This window comes from Grus americana, chromosome 22 (genome assembly GCF_028858705.1).
Source record: "Grus americana isolate bGruAme1 chromosome 22, bGruAme1.mat, whole genome shotgun sequence".
Classification (NCBI taxonomy): domain Eukaryota; kingdom Metazoa; phylum Chordata; class Aves; order Gruiformes; family Gruidae; genus Grus; species Grus americana.
Window position 1 is genome coordinate 2,270,169 of NC_072873.1, and position 24,243 is coordinate 2,294,411.

The 24,243-nt window shown below is 62.2% G+C and overlaps 2 protein-coding genes across 3 annotated transcripts; one reads left to right on the forward strand and one right to left on the reverse strand.

Moving 5' to 3' along the window:
• The first annotated feature begins 5,358 nt into the window (after positions 1–5,358).
• Positions 5,359–9,581, forward strand: MRPL45 (mitochondrial ribosomal protein L45). Of its 2 annotated transcripts, none has more exons than XM_054801862.1 (8): positions 5,359–5,461; positions 5,745–5,937; positions 6,417–6,534; positions 6,928–7,026; positions 7,667–7,715; positions 7,947–8,096; positions 8,181–8,354; positions 8,876–9,581. In XM_054801862.1, exons 1-8 carry the CDS (start codon positions 5,417–5,419, stop codon positions 8,933–8,935), a joined length of 888 nt encoding a protein of 295 aa, XP_054657837.1. In that variant the 5' UTR covers positions 5,359–5,416; the 3' UTR covers positions 8,936–9,581. The 2 variants fall into 2 exon arrangements, with proteins under 2 accessions (XP_054657837.1, XP_054657836.1); XM_054801861.1 differs by having other exon boundaries at positions 5,382–5,473.
• A 1,067-nt stretch (positions 9,582–10,648) lies between these two features.
• Positions 10,649–23,416, reverse strand: GPR179 (G protein-coupled receptor 179). Its single transcript, XM_054801860.1, has 11 exons — positions 22,297–23,416; positions 21,494–21,602; positions 20,440–20,542; positions 20,086–20,282; positions 19,786–19,854; positions 19,266–19,375; positions 18,940–19,178; positions 18,388–18,526; positions 18,083–18,188; positions 17,843–17,989; positions 10,649–17,507 (listed from the first exon to the last, which is right to left on the reverse strand). Exons 1-11 carry the CDS (start codon positions 23,136–23,138, stop codon positions 12,414–12,416), a joined length of 7,155 nt encoding a protein of 2,384 aa, XP_054657835.1. The 5' UTR covers positions 23,139–23,416; the 3' UTR covers positions 10,649–12,413.
• Positions 23,417–24,243: the final 827 nt, after the last annotated feature.

The window sequence follows — 24,243 nt, forward strand, 5'->3', positions numbered from 1 at the left end:
CGAGGCGGCCGGTGACGGGGTGGGGGGGCGAGAGAGAGAGAGAGAGAGAGAGAGAGAGAGAGAGAGAGAGAGAGAGAGAGAGAGAGAGAGAGAGAGAGACAGGAGGAGGAACAGCGCGTGCGCGTGCGCGCGGCAGCGCCACGCGGCCGCGCACGTAGAGTGGCGGGAGCGCGTTGCGTAAGCGGCGCGGGCAGTGCGCGTGCGTCCCTCCTGGCTCCGCCCCACCCCGCGCGCGCGAGGCGGTGTGCGGTGCGGGTTGCGGGGCTCGCGCGGCGCCCGGCGCGTGCGTCGTAACGGGGCCGGGGGGGGGGGGGCTGGCACGGTGCACCCCGTTAACGGGTCACCCGGCCCGGGGTGGGCGGGGCTGGCACGGTGCACCCCGTTAAGGTGCTCCGAGGCGGCTGAGGTTGCATGGGGGGGGGGGTGTCCCGGTGCGCCCGGGGTGGAGCGGTCTGGCAGCCCCGGGGGAGGGAGCGGGGTTGCACCGGGGCTCAGGGTTCCCGGGGGGGGGGGGGGGGGGGGGGAAAGGGTGGTGCCCTGCGGGGGGGGGGGCTCCTGCACGGTGCTCCTGGGCGGAGGGGGCTGGGGGGTGCACCCTGGGGCCAAGGGCATGGCGTTGCGTGACAGCTCTGTCCCCCAGCAGCGGGGCAGGGCCCGGGCTCCTCGTGGCACCCATGGGTGCCCCCCCCGGGCTCCGAGGCCATTGGGAGCCTGTTTGGCCCCATGTCTCCCAGGAACGCACCCTGCCCGGCTTTGCCCTGCCACAGACCTGGCCTCAGCCTGGGATTTGTCACTGCTGCTCCGTGGCGTCGTGCTGGTGGCAGCGCCCGGCCGGCCACAGCAGCCCAGATCCGAACTGGGATTCGCCTCTGCAAATGTTTGACGAGCTCCAATGCGTCGTGTCTTGCGTTTTTCTGTTAGTTCTCTTCTATGGAAAAACTTTGTATTGATTATTTTTTCCTAGCACCGAGTGGCCGGCAGGTCCCGCGCTCTGCACACCGGCCGGGTTTGGGTTTCTCCCGGGCTGCTCGTCACCCTGTCCAATCCTCCGAGCACCCGCTCAGCTCCACGCAGCGTCTGGCCCTTGTATCTGGAGGACGCAGGTCCCTTTCTCCCCGGGTCCGGTCATCTCTGTTCTCCCCAGGTCCAGATAAGGCGATGGGTGCTGGTCACGGACCTCGGGGTATAACTCTATTGCTAACCTCCAGCGTTAAAAAATGGTGAGATCGGGTTAAAACCTCTTGGACTTTGCAACAAAAATACAGCAATGTGTACGTGTGGAGCAGAGAGAAGGTGTTCTGTCCTCCAGGCTTGCTTTACCTGTCCGGACAGCTACGTGGGGTTGCTTTTCTCCCCACCCTGAGCTAGCAGCCGCTCTCCTCCACCTCCCCGTGCTCGAACCGCAGCATCGGGGTGAAACCCGAGTGTTGTAGGGCTCCCGGTAAAACCCCAGGGCTGCCGATGCGCGTGCAGCCCTTCGTGGCCAGGCTCACGTCCTCAAAAGTAAAAAAAAAAAAAACCCAAACTTTTAAGCAGAAAGGGGTTTCTCTGCCTTTTCCCGTGGCCAGGCAGCTGCTGCTGCTCGCCCCGGGGTACCGCAGCCCTTCGGGGTTTTCCCAGCTCGCCCCAGGGTCAGCAGCGCTGCGGAGCGTCGCTGGGGCTTGTGGAAGATGCTATGTGAGGAATCCATCTTAAAAAGCTATGTACACAACCCAGCGAACAGTATTTACAGGGTAATAAATGTCCCAAGTGGGTGATGTTGGATGGCTGTTTGGGTTTTTGACAAACACCAGCAGGAAGTTTAAAAATTCTTAATAAAGACTTTATATGGGAAAAAAAGAAGGGTGAAAATTTGAATTCCTCTGGAAGAGGAGAATGGCTTTCCCCACACCCGGTTTGCAGGGTGAGAGCCACAGCCCAGCCCTGCTCTCGGCGCCGGGACGTGCTGGGCTCCGTATGGCATTAAACACGGACGCGACGAGGTCTCGGCCCCCCGAAAGGAAGCGTGCTGTGTCTTTGTGGGTGCCACAACCTCCCTCGTTTTAAGAAGGAAGCACGGCTCGCAGAGGCAGGAAATCATTAATTGCTTTCCACCACTAGAAACTGCAATCGCTCCTTTTTTTTTCTCCCCTCCCCAAAGAGATTTATTTTTGCTAAGAGCGGTACCTCGCTGTTTAAAATATAAGTTAGCGCCGAGCGGGAGAGGGAGCGGGGGTTCGCTGAGACCTGGAGGAGCCGGCAAGCACGAACTGGGGCACGGAGAAAGTACAGACAGCTCTCAGCACATCGTTATAAAAACCAAACGGCTGATGAGCCTGGGTTCATCTGGGGCTTCTGCGGGGCCGCATTGTGCTGCAGAGCCCCGAGGAGGGGAAGGGAGACAAGGAAACAGCTGGAGCCGCCGGGGGTTCGGGCAACTGCCGCCCTCCCCTCGCTCCTGCACCCATCCGGCCCACCCTGCTGCCTCGGTGGGGTGCGGAGCCCTGTCGGACGCAGGGATGGTGTCGGAGGGGACACGTCGGCAGGGATGTCTCGGTGCATGAGACCCGGGGAGTGGGGAAAGTTGCATCGTTGTTCTTGCGAGCGAGGTCACGCTTGCGACGGCAGCGGGGTGCTGGGGAGAAAGCCCCGTCTCGCGAGGGAAGGGCTGGAGCGACGACCCCACGGTTCATGGGTTGGGTGGGGGGAGTCTCCGTGCGTGGTTTGCAGCCAGGCTGGACCGAGGAAGACTCAGCCCAGCCGTGCCACGGTCGTGCTGAGAGACCTCGCTGGAGCAAAACGCCCTTCTCCTCCGCCTCACCTCCGCTTTCGGTGCCCCGGCGCAGCTCGTGGCCACGGGTGACTCTTCCCCAGGCAGAGCCGTGGCCGGGCAGGCAGCGAGGTCAGGGGCAGGATAAACCCATTCCCGGGGCAGAGCCGCTGGCCGCTGCGGGAAACTGGCCGGGGGGGGTGTGTGGAATTGTCTCTTCTGAGCTTTAATTCCTGCCCCCGATGGCTACGCGGGTCGCTGGGTGCCCTCCCGGTGTGCGCTGGGGGCAGCGAGGGGGCTCGGTGGCCACACCGGCCGCAGGGCTCGTACTCAGCAAAGGGCTCCGAGCGCCTTCTGCGGCTGCTGGTCCGTGCGGGAGATATTGTTAGATGATAGATGCTGCTGTCAGCAAGAATCCAGAAAGAAAGAAAGGAAGAAAGAAAGAAAAAGCCTCTGCCCAGAAAGCCGGGGGGGGGTAAAGCCGCCTCCTCTGCCATGTCCTGACCAAACCAGGTTCTCCTGCAGCGCCAGGCCGGGGAGGGCCGGGAACAAACGGACGGGGTGGAAGCCAGGAGCTGTAATTAGTCCAGAGTCTCTGCAGCCACCAACCGCTGTCAGTGCACCATTTTAATTAGGAAAACAAGGGAAGAAAGAGGGGAAGAAAAGAAAAAGAAAGATCCCAAGAGAGGCTTTTCTTTTTTTCTCTCTTTTGCCGGAGTTTTTGCCATTCCTGCCGAGAGCGGGAGCAGCCGGAGGGCACCGGCTAATCCTGCCTCGCAGGTCTGGGCCGGCAGCTTAGGGCAGGAATCTCTGGTATTTGGGAGCAGAGGGACAAAACCGGTGTGCTCGAAGCTGCAAAGTGGCTCCCGGGGCCTCTTGCTCCTCTGGCTGTTCCCAGGGGCTGGGAGGCATTTTGCATCACTTCCCCCTCTCGCTGCGTGGCGGCGGGGATGCGTGCACGCAGATCTGCCCGTCGCCCTCCTGCCTCGCCGTGTACCTGGGGCCAGTTGCACAAGGATGGAGGCGAATGTGGCCGATTACCTGCCTGGGGCTGGCGGGGATGGCTCAGTTTTGGGCGGGCGCTGAGCGTGTCGCACTTCTGTTCATGCTCAGGTCCCTCCAAATCCCAGCCCCGGTCCCGTTCTCCGATGGGGCAAATCCCAGTTGTGGTGGTTTTGCAAATGGGAGGTCACACGTAGGCTGGTGGCATCGTCAAGTGGCGTCTCCGGAGGCCATCGCTGCTGGGGCAAGCCCCGGCCCTAACGGTGGCAGTCGGGGATGTTCCTGGGCCGTGCTCCCCAGCAGCCCCCCACAGCGAGGACGTGGCCCCGGGGGGCTACCAGAGCCCCGAAATGGCTGCCCACGGTGGTAAAACCAGCTGAGATGGCATCGCAGGGCAGCTCTGCAGCCGGGAAAGCCAGCCGGGCTGGGAAAATCCAGCCCCATGAGTCCCGAGCCGTGGGAAAGCACTGGGGCCATGGGGCACTGGGGCCGGTGACTAAACCCCAGCTGCTCCGGGACCGGCTCCACAGCCCTGTTTTCCGGAAGGAAAATCAGCTCCAGTTTTCCAGCCAGGGGTGCAGTGGGGAGGATCCCCCCTCTCCTAATTTTGAGCTCCCACGAGCATCATGCCAGACTTTCGGAGCCGCTGCCGGGATGCAGATGCAATCTCCCCACCCGTGGGTGCCTGGCTCCCCCCGTGCCCCCTGGCACAGCCCCACGGGGCCGCTCCTGGCTTGCCCCGCTCACGCCGGCACAGATAACAGCGTGGGCTGGGATCAACGGTCTCGGGCACAGTGGAACCGTCACTACACATTAACCAGCTGTCCGATGGAGCAACGCTTCCTCGGAGCCAAGATCAACAGTCCCCAAAGCGAACTGGGAGCACGGCCAGGCGGAGCGAGCGCGGCCCGGAGCCTCCCAACGAGCCCCCCGCTCCTGCGGGGCCACCCCGGGGTTCGCACCCCCACGCTGCGTTTGCCCTTGGGTCTGCAGGAGGGACCAAGGCCTCACCCTGCAGCTGTGGGCGGGTGCTGAGCATCCCCCGGGTGTCCCTGGGGCTGGAATTTCAAGGGAAAAGGGTTTTTGGGAGAAGGGTGGTTTGCTTCAGGGCTGCGGTGCTGCTGCACCCCGGCAGGACACGCGGGGGGGAGGGACCCTGGCTCCTGGCACCCCCCGCCCCCCCCCCCCCCCGGCAATCCCGAGCGTTGCAGCGATCCGAAATGCTGCTGCGCCCCGAGCCGAGCTGCTGGGGCCGGGGGGGTGCACGGGTCCCCCGAGAGGCCGGGGGGGGGCGGCTCTGGGGGGATCCGACAGCCCCGGCACCCCCTGCGTGGGGCGGTGCGTGGGGAGGGGGTCCCTCGCCTGTCGCACGTGGCGGGGGGGGTCCCCGCAGCCCCTCTCCCGGTGCACCGGGGCCGCCTCCGGAGCAGCCTGCCGGACCCCCCCCCCCCCCCCCCTGCACCAGCCCCCGCATCCCCCCGCCGCGCGCTCGGGGCGGAGCCTCCCCCAGCCCCCGCCCCTCCCCCGCAGCCGATGGAATTTTCCACTCGCCGCCGCCGCGCGGGTTCCCGCCGAGCCCCGCCCCCTCCGCGCGCGGCCCCCTTCGGCCCCGCCCCTTCCCCACCTCGATCCCGCCCACGTCCCGGCGTGCTGCGCGGCGGGAAGATGGCGGCCGCCATGAAGGCGGGCTTGGGCCGGCTGGGCCTGCGGGTGCGCTGGCAGGTGGGGCCTGGCGGGAGGGACAGAGGGGAACGGGCTGAGGGGCCGCGGAGCCACGGGGAGACTGAGGAGCCACCGGATGAAGGGATGTGGGGAGTCAGGGCCGAGGGCAGATGGGGAGGGCCGCGGGACAAGGCGGGGTACAAGTAGTGGTGTTGGGTGTGTTTGCAGCTGCTCTGTGTTTGGGAGGTGTGAAGGGAAATAAATCTACGTGTTGGGGGTGTTTTCTTGGCCGTTGGGCTAGCTCTATGGCTTTGTTATTTCTCCTCCTTAGACTGCGTCCGTGCTCCGTCCTGCCGGAGCGGCTCCAGCCTGTCTTGTTGTCCCAGTGAGAACAAAGAAGAGGTTTTCTGTCCCCGAATGGGCCAGAGAGCTGTCCCCTGAAGAGAAGGAGAAGAGACTCAAGTCTTCAGGGGCAGTGTTTCCCGATCAACGTATAGAACGGACTTTCTACTTGGCTTGCACAGGTGGTAGAAAGCCTGCTTTGTTCTCTTCTCAAGGGCAAAACTAATACAAAGTAGCAGCATGGAGCAGTTAGCCTAAGCGGCGTGACCGTGCTGACAGAGAGTGTCACTGAATTAGGCATTCTGCCTCCTGGTGCGGGATAGCAGCTGCCCCGCTTTACCTCAGAGGTGTGTCAGGCTCTTGGCCCCTTCGTACCTAGGGACAAGGAATAGCCAGGGAGGTCAAGTTCCCTGCTGTCGAATGTGGCTGCCGCTCCTATCCTGGGGCTGTGTGGAAGAGGAGAGCAGAGAGCAGGCTCCTGTCGCTGCTGACAAGCTGTGTTAGACTAGCAATTCTCTGTGTTCTCATAATTCATTTTACAAATGTTATCAGGGCGGAATCCTGCTTCTCCAGCCACTGGAAGCCAGGGTGCTGCCTCTTTGTTTCCTTCATTTTGCTGTTTTTTTGAGCCTCCTCCTGGCCTTTCTTTTCTGTCCTGCAGCTGATATTATAGACCCTTACGTCCCTCCTGAGGGCGATGCCCGCTTGACTTCCCTATCCAAAGATGGGCTGAAGCAAAAGATGGAGAAGCTGAAGCAGACTGCCGCCTCCCAACTAGCGTACGTTCCTCCTTTTTGATTAATCTGCGGTGCACAAGTTTTGCTTGCTTCTGTCTTGCAGTGGTGAGATGGTGCGTTTTGTTTTCTACCCGTTTCTTCCGTTGTTGGTATTGTACAACTTAACCAGGAGTCCCTGGTGTGAACACAAGGCCTCTATCCTGGTGTGAATGGATGCAGTGTGCACTCATTTTTTTGAGGATTCTTTGGGTTTGCAGCAGTAAGATTGTCTTATGAGCACCTAGAGGTAATGTCTCAGTGGGGAGTCTCCAGTTCCCAGTTGTTCCCTGGTAAAAACTGGGCTTGTACTGGGTAAGATCACTGTCATCCTCTGAAACACGTGAGGCACTTCCAAGTCGTTCTTTACTTACCGTAGACCTTTTCTTGTCTTTTCAGTCTGCGAAAGGTAAAAGATCACGATCCGGATTTCAGCACTAAAACCTTCCCAGAGAAGGCGCAGGAGATATTTATTGAAGCTCACAATTGCCTGGCAAAGTAAGACCCATTCTGTGACTGGTGTTATGTGGGACCTGCTTCTCTTTGCTTATACCCTCTGTTCTTCTACCTCGTCTTTCTAATCCTCGTACCTCATCTGCAACAAGTACTTTATCTTTTTTTGCCCCCATCTCTGTGAAGAGTAGAGCGTTGGTGGTTTGGTTAGTACCCACTTGCTTTTGATAATGAAAAGCAGGTTGCAGAAAATTCATCTTGACCTGACCCGCAAAGGAGATGAGCTGTTGCACCACCAGTGTGATCAGCAGATGAGGGGGTGGTTGGTGCTGTTCAGAATCATGCTGCAGGGAATTGTTTGGATGTGAAACGATACTCCACTGGCTTGCTCCACTTTCCAGTAATAGAAAGGATTTCAAAACTGCATCATTCTTGGTTACGATTCCAAACATCAATAAAACATTTAGGTCACAACTGGCTTCCAAAGGATGTTGCGTCTTTCCCTGAAGTCTCGTCAACTAACTTGCATTCATGTTCTGATTGCGTGCTGAGATCACAGCTGAGAATTTCGCTTTTTTCTATTTTGCCATTAGATTGTGTGTCTTCTGGGGAGGGAGGAATTTGTGAGTGAGCCTCTTTACACTCACTATGTGTGTTCAAGTAACTGGGTGTGTTTTACTTGCAGTTTTAACAAGCAGAAACTTCACTCCCTGGTGACAGAGCGCTGCTACCCAGTAAGTGTTTATCTGGATGTAGTGTGTCCTTGATCTCTTCCATGGTCTTTAAAGCTCTCTACACCTGATCATCTGTCTCATTTTTTTTCTGGATAGGGTAAAGACAGAGCTGGGAGGGGAAGCACAAGTCTAAGTAGTAGCTAATGAATAAATGCTTTGTTGTATATAGTACTTTGCTTGCCATTCAATTCACATCCTAATTAAGTTGGTGCTTTTTTTTTTCCTTTATAGGAGATGGTCCGTGGGAACAGGTACAAGACCATCCGGTGGAGTTTCGTGGAGTCGCTGGAGCCTCCAAGAGTGGTTCATGTTCGATGCGACAGCATTATGAATCGAGGCAACCTGTACGGCCAGGTGACAGTGCGCATGCACACGCGACAGGTACATCCCCTTGTGCTCCTTGCGTTTCCCAACTGACTCCAACCTGCTGCCAGCCCAGCATCAGTTTCTCGGCTCTGTTTACAGATTCTGGCAATCTATGACCGCTTTGGGCGGCTGATGTATGGCGGGGAGCAGGTGCCCAAGGACGTTTTGGAGTACGTCGTATTTGAGAGGTACTTGGTGAACCCATATGGCACGTGGAGGATGCACGGCAAGATCGTTCCAGAGTGGGCTCCACCGAAGGACCCCATTGTTAAGGTAATGCCACCAGGAGAAGGCACCAGCATGACCCATGCCTGTGAAACGTAGGTTCCTAGTTAATTCTGGACAAAACCAAAGTTGAACTTCCCGTAATGGGAAGGTGGTACGTTCATCGGCAAGCAGACCTATTTATTAACGTGGGATTATCAGCCTCTGGCACCTGGAAGCTGTAGTAGGAGGCTGCTGGCACTTGACACGTATGTGATAATTTAGGGGGTTACTGCTCCCTCTGCATAGCCCGCACAGCGATGCAGGTGCTCTGTCTTCCTGTGTTACTAAAAACAGGTCCTAGAGAGGAAGGAGGTGAGGACTCTAGCGTAGTACAAGGCATGGCATCCCCTTCCCCCTCTGCGTCCTCCCCTGTGCTGCTGCCATCTGGTCATCGTCCTGTGCACGGCCTTTGCCTTGCCAGAACCCCCTGCCCACCCTTTCTCACGCTCTGTATCATGAACAATTCCTGTTCCAGCAGTTCAGAGCTGCTCTTCATTGTGCTGATTTTTTTTTCCTTGCTTTTTCAGACCGTGATGATTCCTGGCCCAACCTTGGATCCCTCACAGGAGTACGAAGAAACAAAGTAGGAAGTTCCAGAGCCTGTACAGACAGCAGTGCGAATAACCCTGGAGGGAGGAAGTGGAGAATGTCTGTGGAAGATATGGCCGTGCCTTTCCAGTGAGCAGTCAACAAAGCAGCTTCACAAACGGACTCTGGTCACTAAGAACTTGTCTTTAAAGGAGCAAGAGGGGACTGGGAGGAGGATTCTGATGCGCTCTAAGAAGAGCTTTACTCTGTCCAAGTAGACTTAATGTGCTGCAGTTTAGCGCTCTCTGTGTTTCTGTGAAGATGAGAAGTCTGTTCTCTTCAGGACTGCTCCCTAGGCTAACCTCTGTCCTGAACTTGCATCGTGAGAGCCCTTGGCAGCAGAAGTCTGTCCAGATGTGGGATATTTGGGAAATATCATAGACCTGGTGGGCTTTCATTAAAACTTGCAGCAATAGACGTTGACCTTTTCTTTTCCCATCCTCTCTCCCTCTCTGTACTGATTCCCAGGCTTCTTTTTTTTAACAGAAAACAGGGAAGAGCGGCAAGCACACTTCAAAACAGATTCTGCTGGGTGGGTGCTGCAGGTGGACTCCTGAGTGGGAGCCTGTTAGTGGCCAAGCTTCCCAAAGGGGCTGCAGCGCAGCGCTGGTAATTTAATAAAATTTTTTGACTCCTAAGGTCAGCGTTTGCATCAACCAGTGTCTTCTTGAACGGCAGCGTTTCTCAGAACTGATGGGTTTTGGTGCGTTTGTTACAGACGCTGATGAATTCAGCGACAGGGTGTTGTTAGTGAGTGGCTGGCACCATCCTGTGGACGTGATGACATCCGCATCAGGTCCCCTGGTTTTGCGGGCTGTGTAGGTGAGGAAAACACTTTCTGTGGCTGGGAGTAAACCAGTGCGCTCCGTTAATCTCTTCTTGCTCTGCTTTGCTGAGATAAGTTCCATTTGCTGCTAGAGCAAAATATTCACTAGTCATCAAACAACAAAACATTTTTCTTTTTCAACCTTGTCTTGCTTTTTAACTTGGCCATTTTCCAGAGTTTCTGAGAGTGAAGTGCATTTTTTCTTCTTCCTTGAAAGACATTTTACAGAGTATGCAGTGAAAGAGTTATGGCTCTTTATACTTACAGAGTTGTTCAGTGTTTCCTGTGAATGATGTTATTTTGAAAGGGCAGAATATCATCTTTATGCTCTGTTAGGAGAGGAGCCAGCGATGGAATCCCTTTCATCTTTTCGGAAATCGAAGGGGTGTCACAATCTGTCTGCCTTTCCTGAAAGAACCTACTATATTGAGGCGTCTGCCTATGCTTCATTCATGAGCTGAAGAGAGATTCAGTGCTCCAGCGTATGCGAGCTGGGCTAGATCCTAAAATAAATTAGTGTGAGCTGCCTGGTTTGTGTCTGGTGTGACTCAGGCAGCGTACAAGCAGGTATGGACGTGACTCCTCAACTGAGACCTACAGACAAGGTTCTTCAGCTCTGGCTCTGAAGGAAGAGAGCGTGTTTTCTGGCTTTTCTGGGAGAATGGCCTTTCCTTCTGGTCTAGCAGTACGTGGCTCCTCATCTCCTTTGTCAAAATTCAAACCTCTGCAAGCAAACCACTTCTGTTCCTGGGCTTCCTTCACAGCCTTGCTGCTCTCTGTTGTACCTCTTCCTCGAGCGTATTTAGTACCTTACCCACACCCCATAAATCAGCCACTAAGTGCGCGCTCTGTAGATAATACTTTTTATTTTCTGTATGTACACTTGCTTACACAACCGGATGATCGTTTGACGTTCAGCGCTGAAGACCACGGACAGCACGCTACAGCAACGTGAAGCAAACGACAAAGGGACGGCAGGACGAGCCCTGAGCCTGGCGTGGAGATCAGAGACCCGAAACCTTCGCTTCTGCTGTCTCTGGAGGGTTTTTTTTTTTTATTTCCTTCCATCTAAGTGGAGCAGAGGGACAAATCTGGGAGGCTGGAGGCTTTGTTGGTTCCAGCTGCTGCTTTTCTGACCCTGCGGCTTCTCCCTGTGTTTTTGGCCGTGTCCCTTCCCTTGTGCATTTGTGGGCGGTGGGCTGGAGTAATGGTAAACCCGGGAGCCCCGTCTGATGATCTAGGGATCGTAGATCTGACCTAGAGATCGTAGTGCCTCCGTGCTCTCAGCATCTTCTCTGTCACACAGGAGTCTTTTCATCTCTGCCCCAAAGGAATGGGTCTTGCCAATGCAGGGAGACGTTGAAACGGGGGATGACAAAAGGCATCCAGCGCTTCTACAGATGGGCTGTAAAAGTGAAGGCTTGCTAGTGTCGATGGGGAAAAAACCCCTCTCCTGTGATGGGAAGGCGTGTTTGCACACCTGGTGAACGTACACACGTGCACACACAGTACGGGTGAAGAAGAAACCAGTCACGACAAAGTGCTTTGAAAAGTTAGCGGCATTGTTAGTTAAGACAAACGCCTTTACAGCTGAGTTGCTGCAAGAATTAGAAGCGTAGCAGTGCCGTGAAGTTAGAGAGGAGGTTAGAAGCAGGAAAAGCCATCTCAGCCTTCGCGGACGCGGAGGTTTCTAAAAGCAGAGCGGCGGGGTGGCCTGAAGGTTGGTTTTATTCCTCCCAGGGTGAGCGATGGGCGAAGGCATCTGGGAACGGAGATGGTGGTGGGCATCGCCAAGCGCGACGTTCGAGCACTGGGCTGGCGTCGCTGGACCGGAACGGAGCAGAAAGGTTTGCTTGGCATGCGTGGAAGGCCTGTGGCTGGCTCGGGGACTTCAGAGGACGATTAAAAATAAATGACTTTGTGTCAAGGAAGCAAAATGTGTCGTGGGGCTGGCTGGGAACAGCAGCTCCTTCTCCCAGGCTTCAGAACCTGCCTGGTCCCAGCAGTGCTTATGGAAACCACCCTGGCCTAAAATGGAGGCGACAGCAGCGCTGGGGGAGATCGGCCGGGCTGCAGGAGCTCTGGAACGCTGTTTTCCTCCCAGCTGCATCGTTGCTGCCCGTGGTTTGCCTCTCCCCTCGTTTCAGCGTCCGTCTTGCTGAGGCTGCGTGTTTCGGGGTGCCAGGCAAGCTGTTCCTCGCTGTGCCGGAGGCACAAACCTCCCCGCGACGGGGCAGGAGGACGTTCAGCTGCTGGAGAGCTTGTGGGCGAGCGTCTCTAGCTGGCCAGCCGCAGCTTTGTGTCCGCTGCCTCGGTGGAAGCGAGCGAGGCTGGCACCCACGGGTGTTTTACCGTATTCAGGTGCTCGGACCCAGGGGACCCAGCGCTGGGTAAACGATGGGCGGCGTTGGCGGGCTGCTGTCGGGCTCGAGTGCTTCGATGAAGGCAGGAGATGTTAACTGTCCCCTCGCTGCACTGGTCCCCAAGCCTGGCTGGCTGATGGCCGCCTCCGGAGCCGTTGGCCGTGCCGTTGGCTTTGGTGGACGCTTCTGTGCCCGTCCGGGAGGTGCAGGTAGGCAGCAGCCTTCAGCTCGAGATGTTCCGTTCGTGAAATCCGTGTCTGCACCCAGCTGGCGGCCGGACGGAGGGAGCTACTCGTGGTCCCAGGGGCAGACGTCGGGTTTAGTTTCACCCGCACCCCTGCCTCTGTCCTGGGGGCTCCCCCCGGCTCTGCCCTCCCCGCCGAGGGTCGGGTTGGGATCCACGCTCTCCACATCCCCCGGACACACCTCAGAGGTTTTCCTTGCGTCTGTGCTGGTCTTGTCAGATGCTGGTGGAGCTGCTTCTGTTTCCCAGGGACAAACCTCGGCTCTGCTGGTGCCTGGGCTGGGGCTGCTGCCTGCTGCGGGAGCCGTGCTTGCTCCCCCAGGCTCTGCCCCGGGACCCCGCGGGGGCTGGATGCCCGGCAGGATGCGGCACAGGGGCTTGTGCTCAGCGTCGCCGTCAGATCTGCCCTTGGATGTTTTCAGCAGGGCTGCTGGAGACACGGCGCTGGCTCCTGCCTCCGGCTTTGGCTTTCCCGTCCTCGTGGGGGATGCTCTGCCAGCTCCCGGTGGGTGCACGCCTGGTTTGAAGCTTTCCTTCTCCAAGCCGGTGGGCTCTGCTGCTTCCCAGGGGCAAATAGCGGATCTCCTGCTCTCCGTGCTGTCGGACTTCTTGGACAGCTCTTTCCCCACTGCAGTCTTCAGGGAGGGCTCCTCGGTGCCCAGGCTCTCCCAGGGGCAGATGGCCTCACGCTCGCTGCTCCCCTTCTCCAGTGCTTTGGGGGAACCTGCTTTTCTCGGTGGGAGGCTCGTCTTACCCAGGGCTGCTCCCTTCTCCAGCAGAGCTGCAGCCACCTCCCAGGGGCAGATTTCTGCTTTATCGGTGGGTTCGAGCTCCCAAGGACAGACCTCTGCCTTCAGGCTCTCTGTGCTCTGGGATTTCTTTGAAGGTGATTTGGGCAGCACTGGGCTCGTGGCACGAGGTTGTTCTGGGGGCTGCTCCGTGCCCAGGCTCTCCCAGGGACAGACCTCAGCCTTTGTGCTCCCTATGGTCACCACGTTCTTGGCCGTGGCTTTCAGCAGCTCTGCACTCCTTGTGCCGTACCCCATGGAGGGGCCCCCTGTGTCCGTGCTCTCCCAGGGACAGATGGACTCACGGTCTCTGCTTGCTTTCTCCTTCTTTGCAGACTTTGTGTCTCCAATCTCTTTGCAGAGACCTTGACTTGTGGAAGGGCTTCTGCTCGCCATGGTCAGACCATCTTTGTCCGGTCTTGGTTTCTCTTTACTTGATGGTGGAGCAGCCACCTCCCAGGGGCAGATTTCTGCTTTGTTGGTGGACTCGACCTCCGGAGCCTCCCAAGGACAGACCTCTGCCTTCAGGCTCTCCGTGCTCTGGGATTTCCGTGAAGGCGATTTGGGCAGCGCCGGGCTCCCGGCACGGGGTTGTTCTGGGGGCTGCTCCGTGCCCAGGCTCTCCCAGGGACAGACGGCCTCTCGCTTGCTGCTGCCCTTCTCCAGGGATCTCACCGGGCTGGCCAACGCCGCCTGGCGCGTGATGTGCTTGTCCCCCTTTGCAGCCCCCCGAGGACCCTGCTTTGCCTTCGGCTGATCGGAGGGAGCTGCAGCCACCTCCCAGGGGCAGATTTCTGCTTTATCGGTGGGTTTGACCTCTGGAGCCTCCCAAGGACAGACCTCTGCCTTCAGGCTCTCCGCGCTCTGGGATTTCTTGGAAGGTGATTTGGGCAGCGCCGGGCTCCTGGCACGGGGTTGTTCTGGGGGCTGCTCCGTGCCCAGGCTCTCCCAGGGACAGACCTCAGCCTTTGTGCTCTCCACGCTCTGAGATTTTTTGGACTCTGCTTTTGAGCACTCCAGGCTTTTCCTAATGAGCTTTGCAAAGATCCCGGTGTCCCTGCGCTCTGGCTGATGGCCACCCATCTCTGCCAGCTTGGCTTTGATATCTTCAAGTCCTCCAGATCCTGGTTTGTTTTCCCCTTTGGAAGTCCCGCATGTGTCCTGACTCCTTCTCTCCTTCCCCGATGGAGCTGCAGGCTCTTCCCAAGGGCAGATTTCTGTTTTAGGAAGCGGCTGATCCTCCACTTCCCATGGACAAACGTCGGCCTTTTTGCTATCGATGATTCCTGCTTGCTTAGATGACGTTTTGGGCAGAGCCGGGTGTTCTGCTGCAAGCCCTGTGCCGAGCTGCTCCACATGTTCCCTGGGGCTGGGGGATCCTCGCTGGCCGCTCCCCTTGGCTGCAGCCGGAGCCGTCTCTCCTGCGCCCCTCGGGGCTGCCCTCTGCGGGGAAATCCCGTTTTGCACTTGGGAAACTTCACCGTCATCTAATTTTCCTGCATCGGATGAGGCCGTTCCCCTTTCCCCAGGGCAAACAACTTCTGCATCGCTGTCGGCTCCAGCCGCTTCCCAGGGACAAACTGAAGCCCGTGTGCTCGCTGGGCTCCTCAAGGTCGCTTCTGGCAGCTCAGGGCTGCTGGGAGCAGGTTTTGGTGGGGGTCCCTCGCTGCCGGTGCTGCCCCAGGACCAGCCGGGCGCTCGCGGGCTGGTCCCGCTCTCCTGTGCTCTCAGCAAACCCAGCGACTTCGGTCTGATGCTCCTGACCCACTTGGCCAGCCGCCTCCTCTCTCCCTCCCGCCTCTCTTGCTCCGGCGGAGCCCCCTCCACGTCCCAGGGGCAGATTTCTGCTCTCACGGTCCTTCCTCCTTCCCCGATCTCCCACGCACAAACCTCGGCCGTCCTCCCCTCCGCCCTGCCCGCTGTCTCTGCTTTGAGCAGCTCTGGGGTTTTTGCTGGTGGTTTTTCCGTGCCTGGTTCTTTCCCGGGACGGCCGGGATCCCCCTCGCTGCTGCCCTTCCCCACGGCTCTGCCTGGCTCCCAGCACTCGCCCCCGCTCCCCTCCCAGGGGCAAATTTCTATTTTGATGCTGGAATCTGCCTGGGTTTCCCCAGGACAGACCTCTGCCCGCCTGCCTGCTGCGCTGCTGGCTTTCCCCGCTGTAGCTGGGGCCACCTCCGTGCTCCGGCTCTTTGCAGGGACCTTTTCGGCGCTGGGGCCGAGGGGCTCGGGCTGGCTGCCCCCCTTCTCCGGTGCCTTGGCCGGGCTCTCCCCACCCGGTGGGACCCCGCTGTCCTCATGGGAAGCAATCGCCTCCTGGCGCAGCAAGGCTCCTCTTCCTCCTGGGACACCCGGGGCTCCCCAGGGACAAACCTCAGCCCCCGGCTTCTCGGCAGCCGCTCTCCACGCACCGGGGGTGGACGGGTGGGGGCTGCCGGCGACAGGTTTTGCACGTGGCTGCTCCATCTCCGTGCGGTCCTGGGGGCGGATGGACCTGCTGCCCCCCTCCAGCCCTTCGGCCAGCCCGGCCACCTCTTCCTTCGGTGCCATCAGCCTCGCCACAGCCGTGGGAGCATCCTTCCCCGGCTCTGCTGTGGGAGCCTCGGCCCCTCGCTGGGGACGTGTCTCTGCTTTTCCGCTGCTGGCCACCACGGGGCTTTCACGGGGATGTTCAGCTCCTTCTTGGTGGCTGACACTGGGTGGGATCCCGTGCACCCCTGAAGGTGGCTCTGGGCCCCCACCACCATCCGTGTCCCCCCGGGGAGCACTGGGCTCCTCTGCCAGTTTCTCGCCGTTGCCTGTCCCCGGGGCTGGGCTGTCCCGCTGTCCTTCTGCCTCTTCCCGGCCGTACCCCCCGCCTGCGGCTTCCCAGGCCGTGCCGGCGTTGTTGTTGTGCTGGCAGGGGACCGTCTCCCCCTGCCACGGGTGGGCAGTGGGCTCGCTGCCGGGCCTCTGCCTGCCCCACTCGAGGCTTTTGGCGGTGGGGTCTTGGCCGATCCCCCCGAGGGACGTGGCCGATGCCTCTGCCAGGCTGGTCCTCTCCCTCCTGCTGCCCCCCTCCCGCTCGTGCCCCCTCTTCCCGAGGCTCCCCTCGCCCTCTCTCTTGCCCTTCAGGATGCTTTTCCCCCTGGAGCGGTTGAAGGCTTTGAGGGCGAGTCCCAGGCCCCGGAGGGAAGTCTTCTGGGAGGATGGCTTCAGGCTCGGGGGGGTGGCCGCTGCGTCACCGGGGGTCCCTGAGTCTGCTGCTTCAGGGGCTTTTTGCTTCTGGCTCAGGATCTCCTCCTGGACCAGCTCCCAGGGACAGACCTGCGCCGGGATGGAGACTGCGGTCAGCAGCCTGCCCCTCCCTGCCGGGGGGGATGCACGCCCCAAATCTTCCTCTGCTGTCCCCGCCGGTGTCCCCTCCGGCTTTCCCGCCTGTGCCGGGGGCTCCACTGGCTCCGGGCTGTCCCCGGCTGGCGCCGCACGCTGCACCAGGCTCTGGTAGCGGACAGGGGGTGGTGGTGGGGTCCTCCTCACGGCCACCCGCACCCGCCCCGGGACGCGGGAGCTGTCGATGCTGATGCTCTTGATGGGAGCGTAAGTGACGTGTTTCTGCACCTTGCCATCGCCCGGGGGGGACGTGTCCTCCTGGGAGCACCCCTCGGCGGGGCTGGAGCCATCTGGCAGGAGGGCATCGGCCGCGCTGGGGCTTTGGGGTCTCCCGGCTTTCTTGGGGGGTCCCTGGCCTGTGGGGTGCTCCGAGGATGGGGCGAACGCGTGCCGGTTGGTGTGCTGCTTCTCCCGCGCGGCTCGGCGGGCGGCGAGCAGGGCCTCTTCCCGTGCACCGACCACGATGCTGAGCGACTTCTGCAAGGGGGCTGCGTGGGGCAAGGGGGGCTGCCCGTGCCCTGCCAGGTTGTGGGCGCTGGCCGACTTGCACACGAGTGGGGCGGCATCAAGGGATTCGCTGTCAGATGGCTCCGAGGCCGCCGCCGCCATCGTCTTCCTCCCCGGCGCAGGCTCCCTGGGGGTGGGTGAGCCTCTCCGGGGCTCCCGCACGGGGCTCTCGGTGCTGTGGGATTTGCGCAGGGTTGCGGCGCGGCGCCGGGAGCCGTCATCCCTCATCCGCAGGCTGGTGCCGACGGCATCAGGGAGTCGCTTGGCCGAGGAGCCGCGGCGTGCCAGGGTGCCCACCCGCTCCCCGCCGCTGCTCCGGCGTGCCACGGCCTCGGGCAGCTCGGCGACGCGGCGCACGATGGAGCGGCCCAGGCTGCGACGGGAGCTGCGCTTCTTGGGGAGGTGGGGGTTGTTGGCCGCCATCCTCCGCGTCTTGTGCACCTCCAGCTGCGTGTAAAGCTTCTTCAGCTCCTCCTGGTGCCGCGGGCGGGGGGACGCGGCAGGGAGAGAGGAGAGCACGTACGATGGGACCGCACGGGGGCTGCGGCTGGGACAGCCCCGCGAAAGCCCCGGTTGGCCCCTAGGACCGGGCTGTCCCCGTGTCCCCAAGCCCCTGCGCTGCCCGTCCCTCCGACCCAGGGGACGCAGCAGGTTTCCCCACCCGTGGCCGGGGGCGGTTCACCCTGCACCCCCTTCTCCCCCCCCCTCCCTTTTGCTTTGCATCAGGAGAAAGATTGCAAAAGGCACCTCTTACTCTGCGCGGGGCTGCATAGCTAGCGTCAAAAGAAGGTCCTGAGTGTGCCACCCACCCGAATGTCATCGGGGTCGAGACTGTGCTCGCTCCAGGCGGACGCGATGCTGCTGTTCAGGCAGGAGCCCGAGCGCCTCATGTCCAGCTCGTCCTCGTAGACCTCAGCCGCGATCTCCTCCCGCAGCGGCGAGCCGGCGTGCAAGAACTGGGGGTGGCGAGTGGCGAGCTCGCCGAGGGGTCCCTGAAATGCTGGGGAACCCCAGCCCCACGTCCCCCCAATGCTAGGGCCGAGCGTTACCTTCGGGATGAAGAGCAGCGCCAGGGTCATGGTGATGGTGCCGTGGGTGTGAGCAAAGAAGAGCAGCAGGGTCCAGTCGGGGTGCAGCGAGGGGACCATGATGAACCTGGAAGGGGCGAGGAGGGCAGTGCCGGGTCCCACCAAGGTGCCCACAGCTCCCTCCCCACCTCCGGACCCCGCAGCCTCCACCCTGCCTGGGGACCCGTGCAGGGAACCCAAAGGCTTTAGGGATCTGCCGCCGGTTCCTCCGCATCGCCGGGGTCGGGAATCTCGGTTCCCAGCCCCCTCGCGTCCCCACGTCCTACCTGACCACGTGGAAGGCGGCTGAGATCAGGAGCTCGTTGTGGAGCGCGATGCCCATGTAGCGGGGCTCGTGGAAGGCGGAGGGCACGGCGCGCGTGGCGTAGCACAGGAAGCTGCCCCACAGCAGGAACAGCATTTCGGCTGCGGGAGAGAGCAGGGGAGCGACGCTGAGCGTCCAACCCCATCACCCTGCTGCCGTCCGCGTGTTTTCCTGGGTGGCACCGATGGGTCCTGAGCTGCAGGGTGGGTGCTGCTGCCCACCGGGACCTCCTTGCCTCGGGCCGCATCCAGCCCAGCGCCCCGGCTGCTGTCGGCACGTGCCGTGGTCGGAGCCGGGTCCGGTGCGGAGCATCACCGGGTGATGTACCCTGTGCCGGGGCGAGTCCCGGGGATGCTCCGAGGAGAGGGTGGGAGGCAGCTCGGGCGCCCCAGCCCTACTTGCAGGCTCCAGGCAGATTAAACGGACAAGGAAATGAAAACCCCACGTGGTGCATTTATGGGATGGGGTCCTGGGGCCGCGGGGACCCCCGGGACGCCTCGGGGGCTGGTCTCACCAATCACCATCATGTAGTCCCAGCGGTCGTGGCCGCAGATGTAGAAGTGGAGGCCACGGGCGGTCTGGGTGCGGATCACCAGCGGGATGTTCTTGTCGACGTTCTCCAGCATCCCGATGGTCCAGGCTGCCAGGAACCACAGCACCAGGAGCAAGATCAGCCCCAGCATCTTCAGCACCCGCCCGCTCGACACGTAGGGCACCCGATGGGCCGTGCGGGACAGGAACACCTTCAGCACCCTGCGTGGCGCGGAGGGGTGAGCCCCCAGCCGGTCCCCGCTGAGGGGGTCCCAAGCACCCGGACCCCCCCACCCCCGTCCCGGCTACCTGTACAGCTTGAGGGTGATGGTGCCGTAGACGATGGCGAAGCCGAGCACGCGCACCCAGCGCAGGACGATGCAGCGGAAGATGCTGGGCTTGAAGTACAGGATGAACACCTGGGGCGGTGGGACAGGGGGACTGGCGGGCGGCACGGGGCCGGATACCCCCTGCCAGGGGGGCAGCAAATGCCGGAGACTCGGAAATCACCCGCTTTCGGGCCAGCCCCGCTGCCGCCCTTCCCCCTTGGCTCTGCAGCATCCGCCACAGCTCTTGCGGGAAGGAGAGGAGATTTGGGCAGGGATTAATTCCCGCGGCTAGCGGGAGAAAAGGGATTTGGTTTCCTGAGAAGGTTTACGCTGCAGCCGCTGGCGGCCGTGCCAGCAGAATTAACAATTAGGTGGAGTTGTGCCCGTGTCCTGCTCGGGGTCAGCCTGATGCCCTCGCCCGGGGGGCAGCCGGCCAGGCTGCAAATGCTCTTAAACCCCAGCCCAGATGTTTTCAGCCCTGGTGACGGCTGAATACTCACGGGGAAGTAGAGGAGGAGGGACCCGAAGAGGATGGTCTCCAGCAGGATGACTCCCGACGCCCGGATCCTCTGCAGGGACAGAGCCGTGAGGGTGCAGCCGGGAGCCTCGGCTGGCGCCCAGAGGGGATGGAGCCAGGGCAGGGAGATCCCACCGAGCGTGCCAGGCTGTGACATCCTTCCCGCTGCTGTGACATCCCCCCCGCACCCTGAGAAGCCCCCTTGAGACCGCGGGGTTTAGGGGTGGGAGGGGAGCAGGGCAGGGGGTGACGGGCGGAGGGGGAGGACGCGGGGACGCCTTGCCTTGCTCCGTCGGAAGTGGTAGGAGACGAGCATGCTGAGGAAGACGGCCAGCATGCAGCAGGCCTGGCAGGAGAGGACAGCTGCCCGCAGCGCCCGGTCCTCCTGGATCAGGCAGGGTGCATCGTCCTCGCAGGTGGCACATCCGGGGCGGCAGGGCCGGCACGCCAGCCGGGACCCCCCGTCCGCCCCCGCCACGTCTAGGGACAGAGCGACGGCCAGGTGAGGTCACCACATCGCGGATGCGGCGCTTTCCTTGCCAGGGCTTGGGCTTCCCAAAGCCCCCCCAGGTCCCCACTGCTGTAGCCATGTGCCACAGGGCGAGACGGGGACCCCGGGGCCGGGTACGGCACCCACCTGCCCGGGCACCGCCGGCCGCTCCGCCGGCCCTGTAAAACCCCGGCTTGCACCGGCACAGGTACCTCCCGAGGACGAAGCCGCGGCTCTCCTGGGGGACACACTGAAGGAGACAGACTGAGACTCACGGAAGGGCGAGGGCTCATCCCGCACCCCGTATGCTCCCCCCGGCCCCGCATCCCCCCCCCCCCCCGCACCGAGGGCTCCAGCAGCCCCTGGCTCGCGGGTACCCGACCCCATGGCATCGTCCCCCACGCCTAGGAGGAATCAGTGCTTAAACATTTAAGAATTAAAAGCCAAAGCCTGGTCCCCAAATCCCTCCCTAAAACCTAAATGGACACCTAATGCAGCAGAGCGCACTAATCCTGCCCGGCCGTGACGGCAGCAGCAGGCAGGGCACTGCCGCCCTAATCCCCACGGCCGCATCCTGCCCCGAATGGGCCGGGCTGGCGGCTTTTCTGGGTATTGTTGTTTTCTGGAGAGATGCCCGGCGGCAGAGCCCGTCCCTCCAGAGGGCATCGCCCCCGGGGCACTGGCAGGAAGGAGCCGGTGACGCCTTTCCCACTCGGGGACAGCTTTTTGTCTTCGGGGTACGACCCCGATCTGCCCTGAGCTGGGGACCCGCGGGGTTTGTCCCGGCTGGGGATGCTGCCGGTCGTGCTGAGCCCTGAAACACATTTGGGCATCACCGGATCGCCCGGGTGGGCACCACCGGATGGCGTTGGGGGCTGCTGGTCGGGAGGCTTTGCCCATCAGCTGCCGACCCCCGGAGCCTGGCCGTCCCCGCGGTGCCCGGGCAGGGAGCAGCCAGGTCACCCGCTGCCGCTGGCAGTGGGGAAGGAAGATTTGCACAATAAACCCCTCGGCTGCGGTGCCGAGAGCAGCTGAGCGAAGCAGATGGATCGGCCAGGAGAGGATAAAGCTCAGCCTGGAGCAAGGGACACGCGGCGGGGACAGCCCGGCTGGGGGGACGGGGACGGTTCGGTGTGGGGGACCCCCAGCCCTGCCGCGCACGGGGATGGGGTGCAGGGTGCCGGGTGCCGGCGGCTGATACCTGGGTGCTGTTGAGGTCGCAGCGGTGTGTGTCTGCGAACCAGCCCGGCCCGCTGGCACACTGGTTGATGGCCACGTCCCGCAGCTCGACGTCCACCCGCACGACGCCCCTGCGCAGAGGGACGGGGTCAGCCCCGGGGGCTGCACGGGACGTCCCCGTGCCCACCCTGCACCCCTCACCCGGCGTGGCTGTCCCCACCGCTGCCCTGGGGGAGGTTGGAGCTGGGGCAGGGGCAGCAGCTCCCGGGTGCGAATTCTGCCCCTGGAGAGGGGCTTTAATCAACGGGTTGGGAACGGGAGCTGCTGGGGTGGCCCCTGCGGGACCGACCCTCTGCCCTGGGTGCTCCGAGGGGGACGGAGCTTCCCTTTGGAAAGGGGCCGTTTCCCCTGAGGCTGAACCCGGCTGCCCCCTTCCCTCCCCAGCGCCTCCCGCGGTGGGTGCTGGGGTGCAGGAGGGACCCACCAGCCCGGGGAGGCCCCCCCAGCTCCCAGGAGGGGCCCCCACCCAGCTCACCCACTCCCCAGCGTGGCTGTGGCAGGGGTTTGGGGGGTGGCAGCCCGAGGTGGGCAGCATGGGGGGGACTGAGGGGGTACAGGGGGCAGCTCCGTGCCTGTGGACGTGCAAATACCCACGCGTGCATGCACACACACACACGTCCACACGCACACACACGCGCGGGGGCGCAGGCAGGGGGCTGGCACGCTGCAAGGATGGCTGGCACACACCTTGCAGCCCCCCAGCATGCACACAGGGCACCCCCCCAGCCCCCTTCCACCCCCCCAGCCCCGCTGGGTTCCACTTACTTGAATTCGGGGCTGAGGTCCGGCTTGAGCCCGTAGAAAGCGGAGGAGAGTGTGACCGCCCAGGCGGGCAGGAACCTGCCGTCCCGGCACTCGAGGAACGGCGGGGACCACCACACGTGGCCCGGCTCCCCCACGTAGCTGTCACCCCGCTGCCATTTGGGGGTCTCCATGCTGCGCAGATCATTGCTGAGCACCCGCTTGCGGAGAAGGGGGGTCCGCTGGCACTTGAGGGCGTTGAACCACTCGTTGTCCCAGCTGAGGTTGCCGAGGCTGGGGGCGGCGGCGGAGACGTCCTGCAGCAGGATCTCGCTGTCCCCCTTGGTGGCCTGCAGCATCAGCCGGGGCTTGGCGGCCAGTGGGTGGGCATCGAGGGCGAGCACCGCCCGGCGCACCCATGGGTGCCCCTCCGTCAGGCTGCGGACCAGCGCCTGGTACCACTCCACGTCCTCGGCCACGCTGGCTTCACGGATGTCGTTGGTCTGGAAGAGCATGTTGAGGAAGTTGGCAGCATGGGCCAGCGCCTCCGGGGCGGCACGCAGGGCGGCACGCAGCGCTGGGGGGGGGCCAAGGCCAGGCGCCCCCGCCGTGACGCCCCGGCTGCAGTTGGCCCGGGCCAGCCGCTGTGCATCGCCCGTCTGCAGGAACGCCAGTGCCGCCACCGAGCCCTCGAGGTCCCCCGACGTTCCCGGCTCCGGCGTGGGCGCCCAGGAGGATGACGGGGCCGGGGACCATCCTGCTGGCTGGGGGGGTATCTCCTGCGGGCGCTGGCCCCCCGTGAGGAAGGTGCCGCGGACCAGCACCGCGTGCAAGCACCAGAGCAGCGGCCACCGCCATGGCCCCATGGCCGGGGCTCAGCGAAGCCCCTCGGCCCCCTGCGGCCCCACTGGCCGGCCTGGGGGGGGCATGGTGGGCACGGCGCTTGAGCGGGCAGGGAGCCTGCTCTGCTCCGCGGGGCCGGACTCGCGCTCTGCTGCCTGTTTTCCTCCCTCGGCGATGCCGGAGCAGACGTCACCGGCTCCAAAACGTGTTCATCTGCTGGCGCTGCCTGCCTGGAGCCCCCCCGCTTGCCCCCGCGCTCCCGCTCGGGCAGGCCGCGCTGCTGGGGGGAGCCCCCGGCCTTGAGCCCCGTGGGGACCCCCGCACCCTGGGCCCCTCGGGCTGGCCATGATGCAAGCGCATCCTGATGGGAAGCCATGGCAACCGGGCTGGGAATTTTCCTCCTGGCATCCCCTCCCCGCGGCCCCCTCGGCAGCCTGGGGTGGGGGGGAGAAGGTCGCCTGCTGGTTCCCCATATGGCCCCGGGCTTCAATCCCGAGGTGCCCGGCCCCCCTGGCCATGGGATGGAAATGGGGAGGGGGTGGCCCATGCACGGGATTTCCCTGTGGGGCTGAGGGTGGCGAGTGCGGTATGGGGGGTGGGCACGAGCACGGTCCCGGCAGCAGGACCTGACATCCACCCCCCCCAAGCTGCGGGATGATTTCCTGGGTCCCACGTAGCACCGTCCTACGGTTGCGGTGGGGAAACTGAGGCACGGGAGGCTGCTCAGCGCCCTCCCCTGCCTGAAGCAACGGTGACTTCCCTTTTCACCAGCCTCCGGGCAGGTGTGGAGAGAGCTGGTCCCCATCCCCTCACCTCCAATGCCGTGCAAGAAGTGTGCAAGAAGTGTGCTACATCCATGCAAGAGCCGTGCAACAGCTGTGCAAGAGCTACGCAAGGGCTGTGCAAGAACCATGCAAGGGCTGTGCAAGAACCGTGCAAGAGCTGTGCAATAGCTGTGCAAGAGCTATGCAAGAGCTGTGCAAGAGCCGTGCAAGGGCTGTGCAAGAACCGTGCAAGGGCTGTGCAGGGCTCGCAATACGAAGGTGCCGGGTGCCCGTGCCTCAGCGTACCGTACCACACCCCGCTGTCCGGGGGGAGGAGAGTGCCCTGGCGCCCCGGCCGTCCCCG

What these genes read in the sequence shown, in the direction of transcription:
- MRPL45 (XM_054801861.1), top strand. Translation starts at nt 5,417, where the DNA reads ATGGCGGCCGCCATGAAGGCGGGCTTGGGCCGGCTGGGCCTGCGGGTG. An exon ending in TTTCTACTTGGCTTGCACAG is followed by an intron (nt 5,938 to 6,416) that starts GTGGTAGAAAGC and finishes TCTGTCCTGCAG; the next exon opens with CTGATATTATAGACCCTTAC. An exon ending in ACTGCCGCCTCCCAACTAGC is followed by an intron (nt 6,535 to 6,927) that starts GTACGTTCCTCC and finishes TTGTCTTTTCAG; the next exon opens with TCTGCGAAAGGTAAAAGATC.
- GPR179 (XM_054801860.1), bottom strand. Translation starts at nt 23,138, where the DNA reads ATGGGGCCATGGCGGTGGCCGCTGCTCTGGTGCTTGCACGCGGTGCTG. An exon ending in GACCTCAGCCCCGAATTCAA is followed by an intron (nt 21,603 to 22,296) that starts GTAAGTGGAACC and finishes CCCTCTGCGCAG; the next exon opens with GGGCGTCGTGCGGGTGGACG. An exon ending in GCCGCCTTCCACGTGGTCAG is followed by an intron (nt 18,189 to 18,387) that starts GTAGGACGTGGG and finishes CGCCCCTTCCAG; the next exon opens with GTTCATCATGGTCCCCTCGC.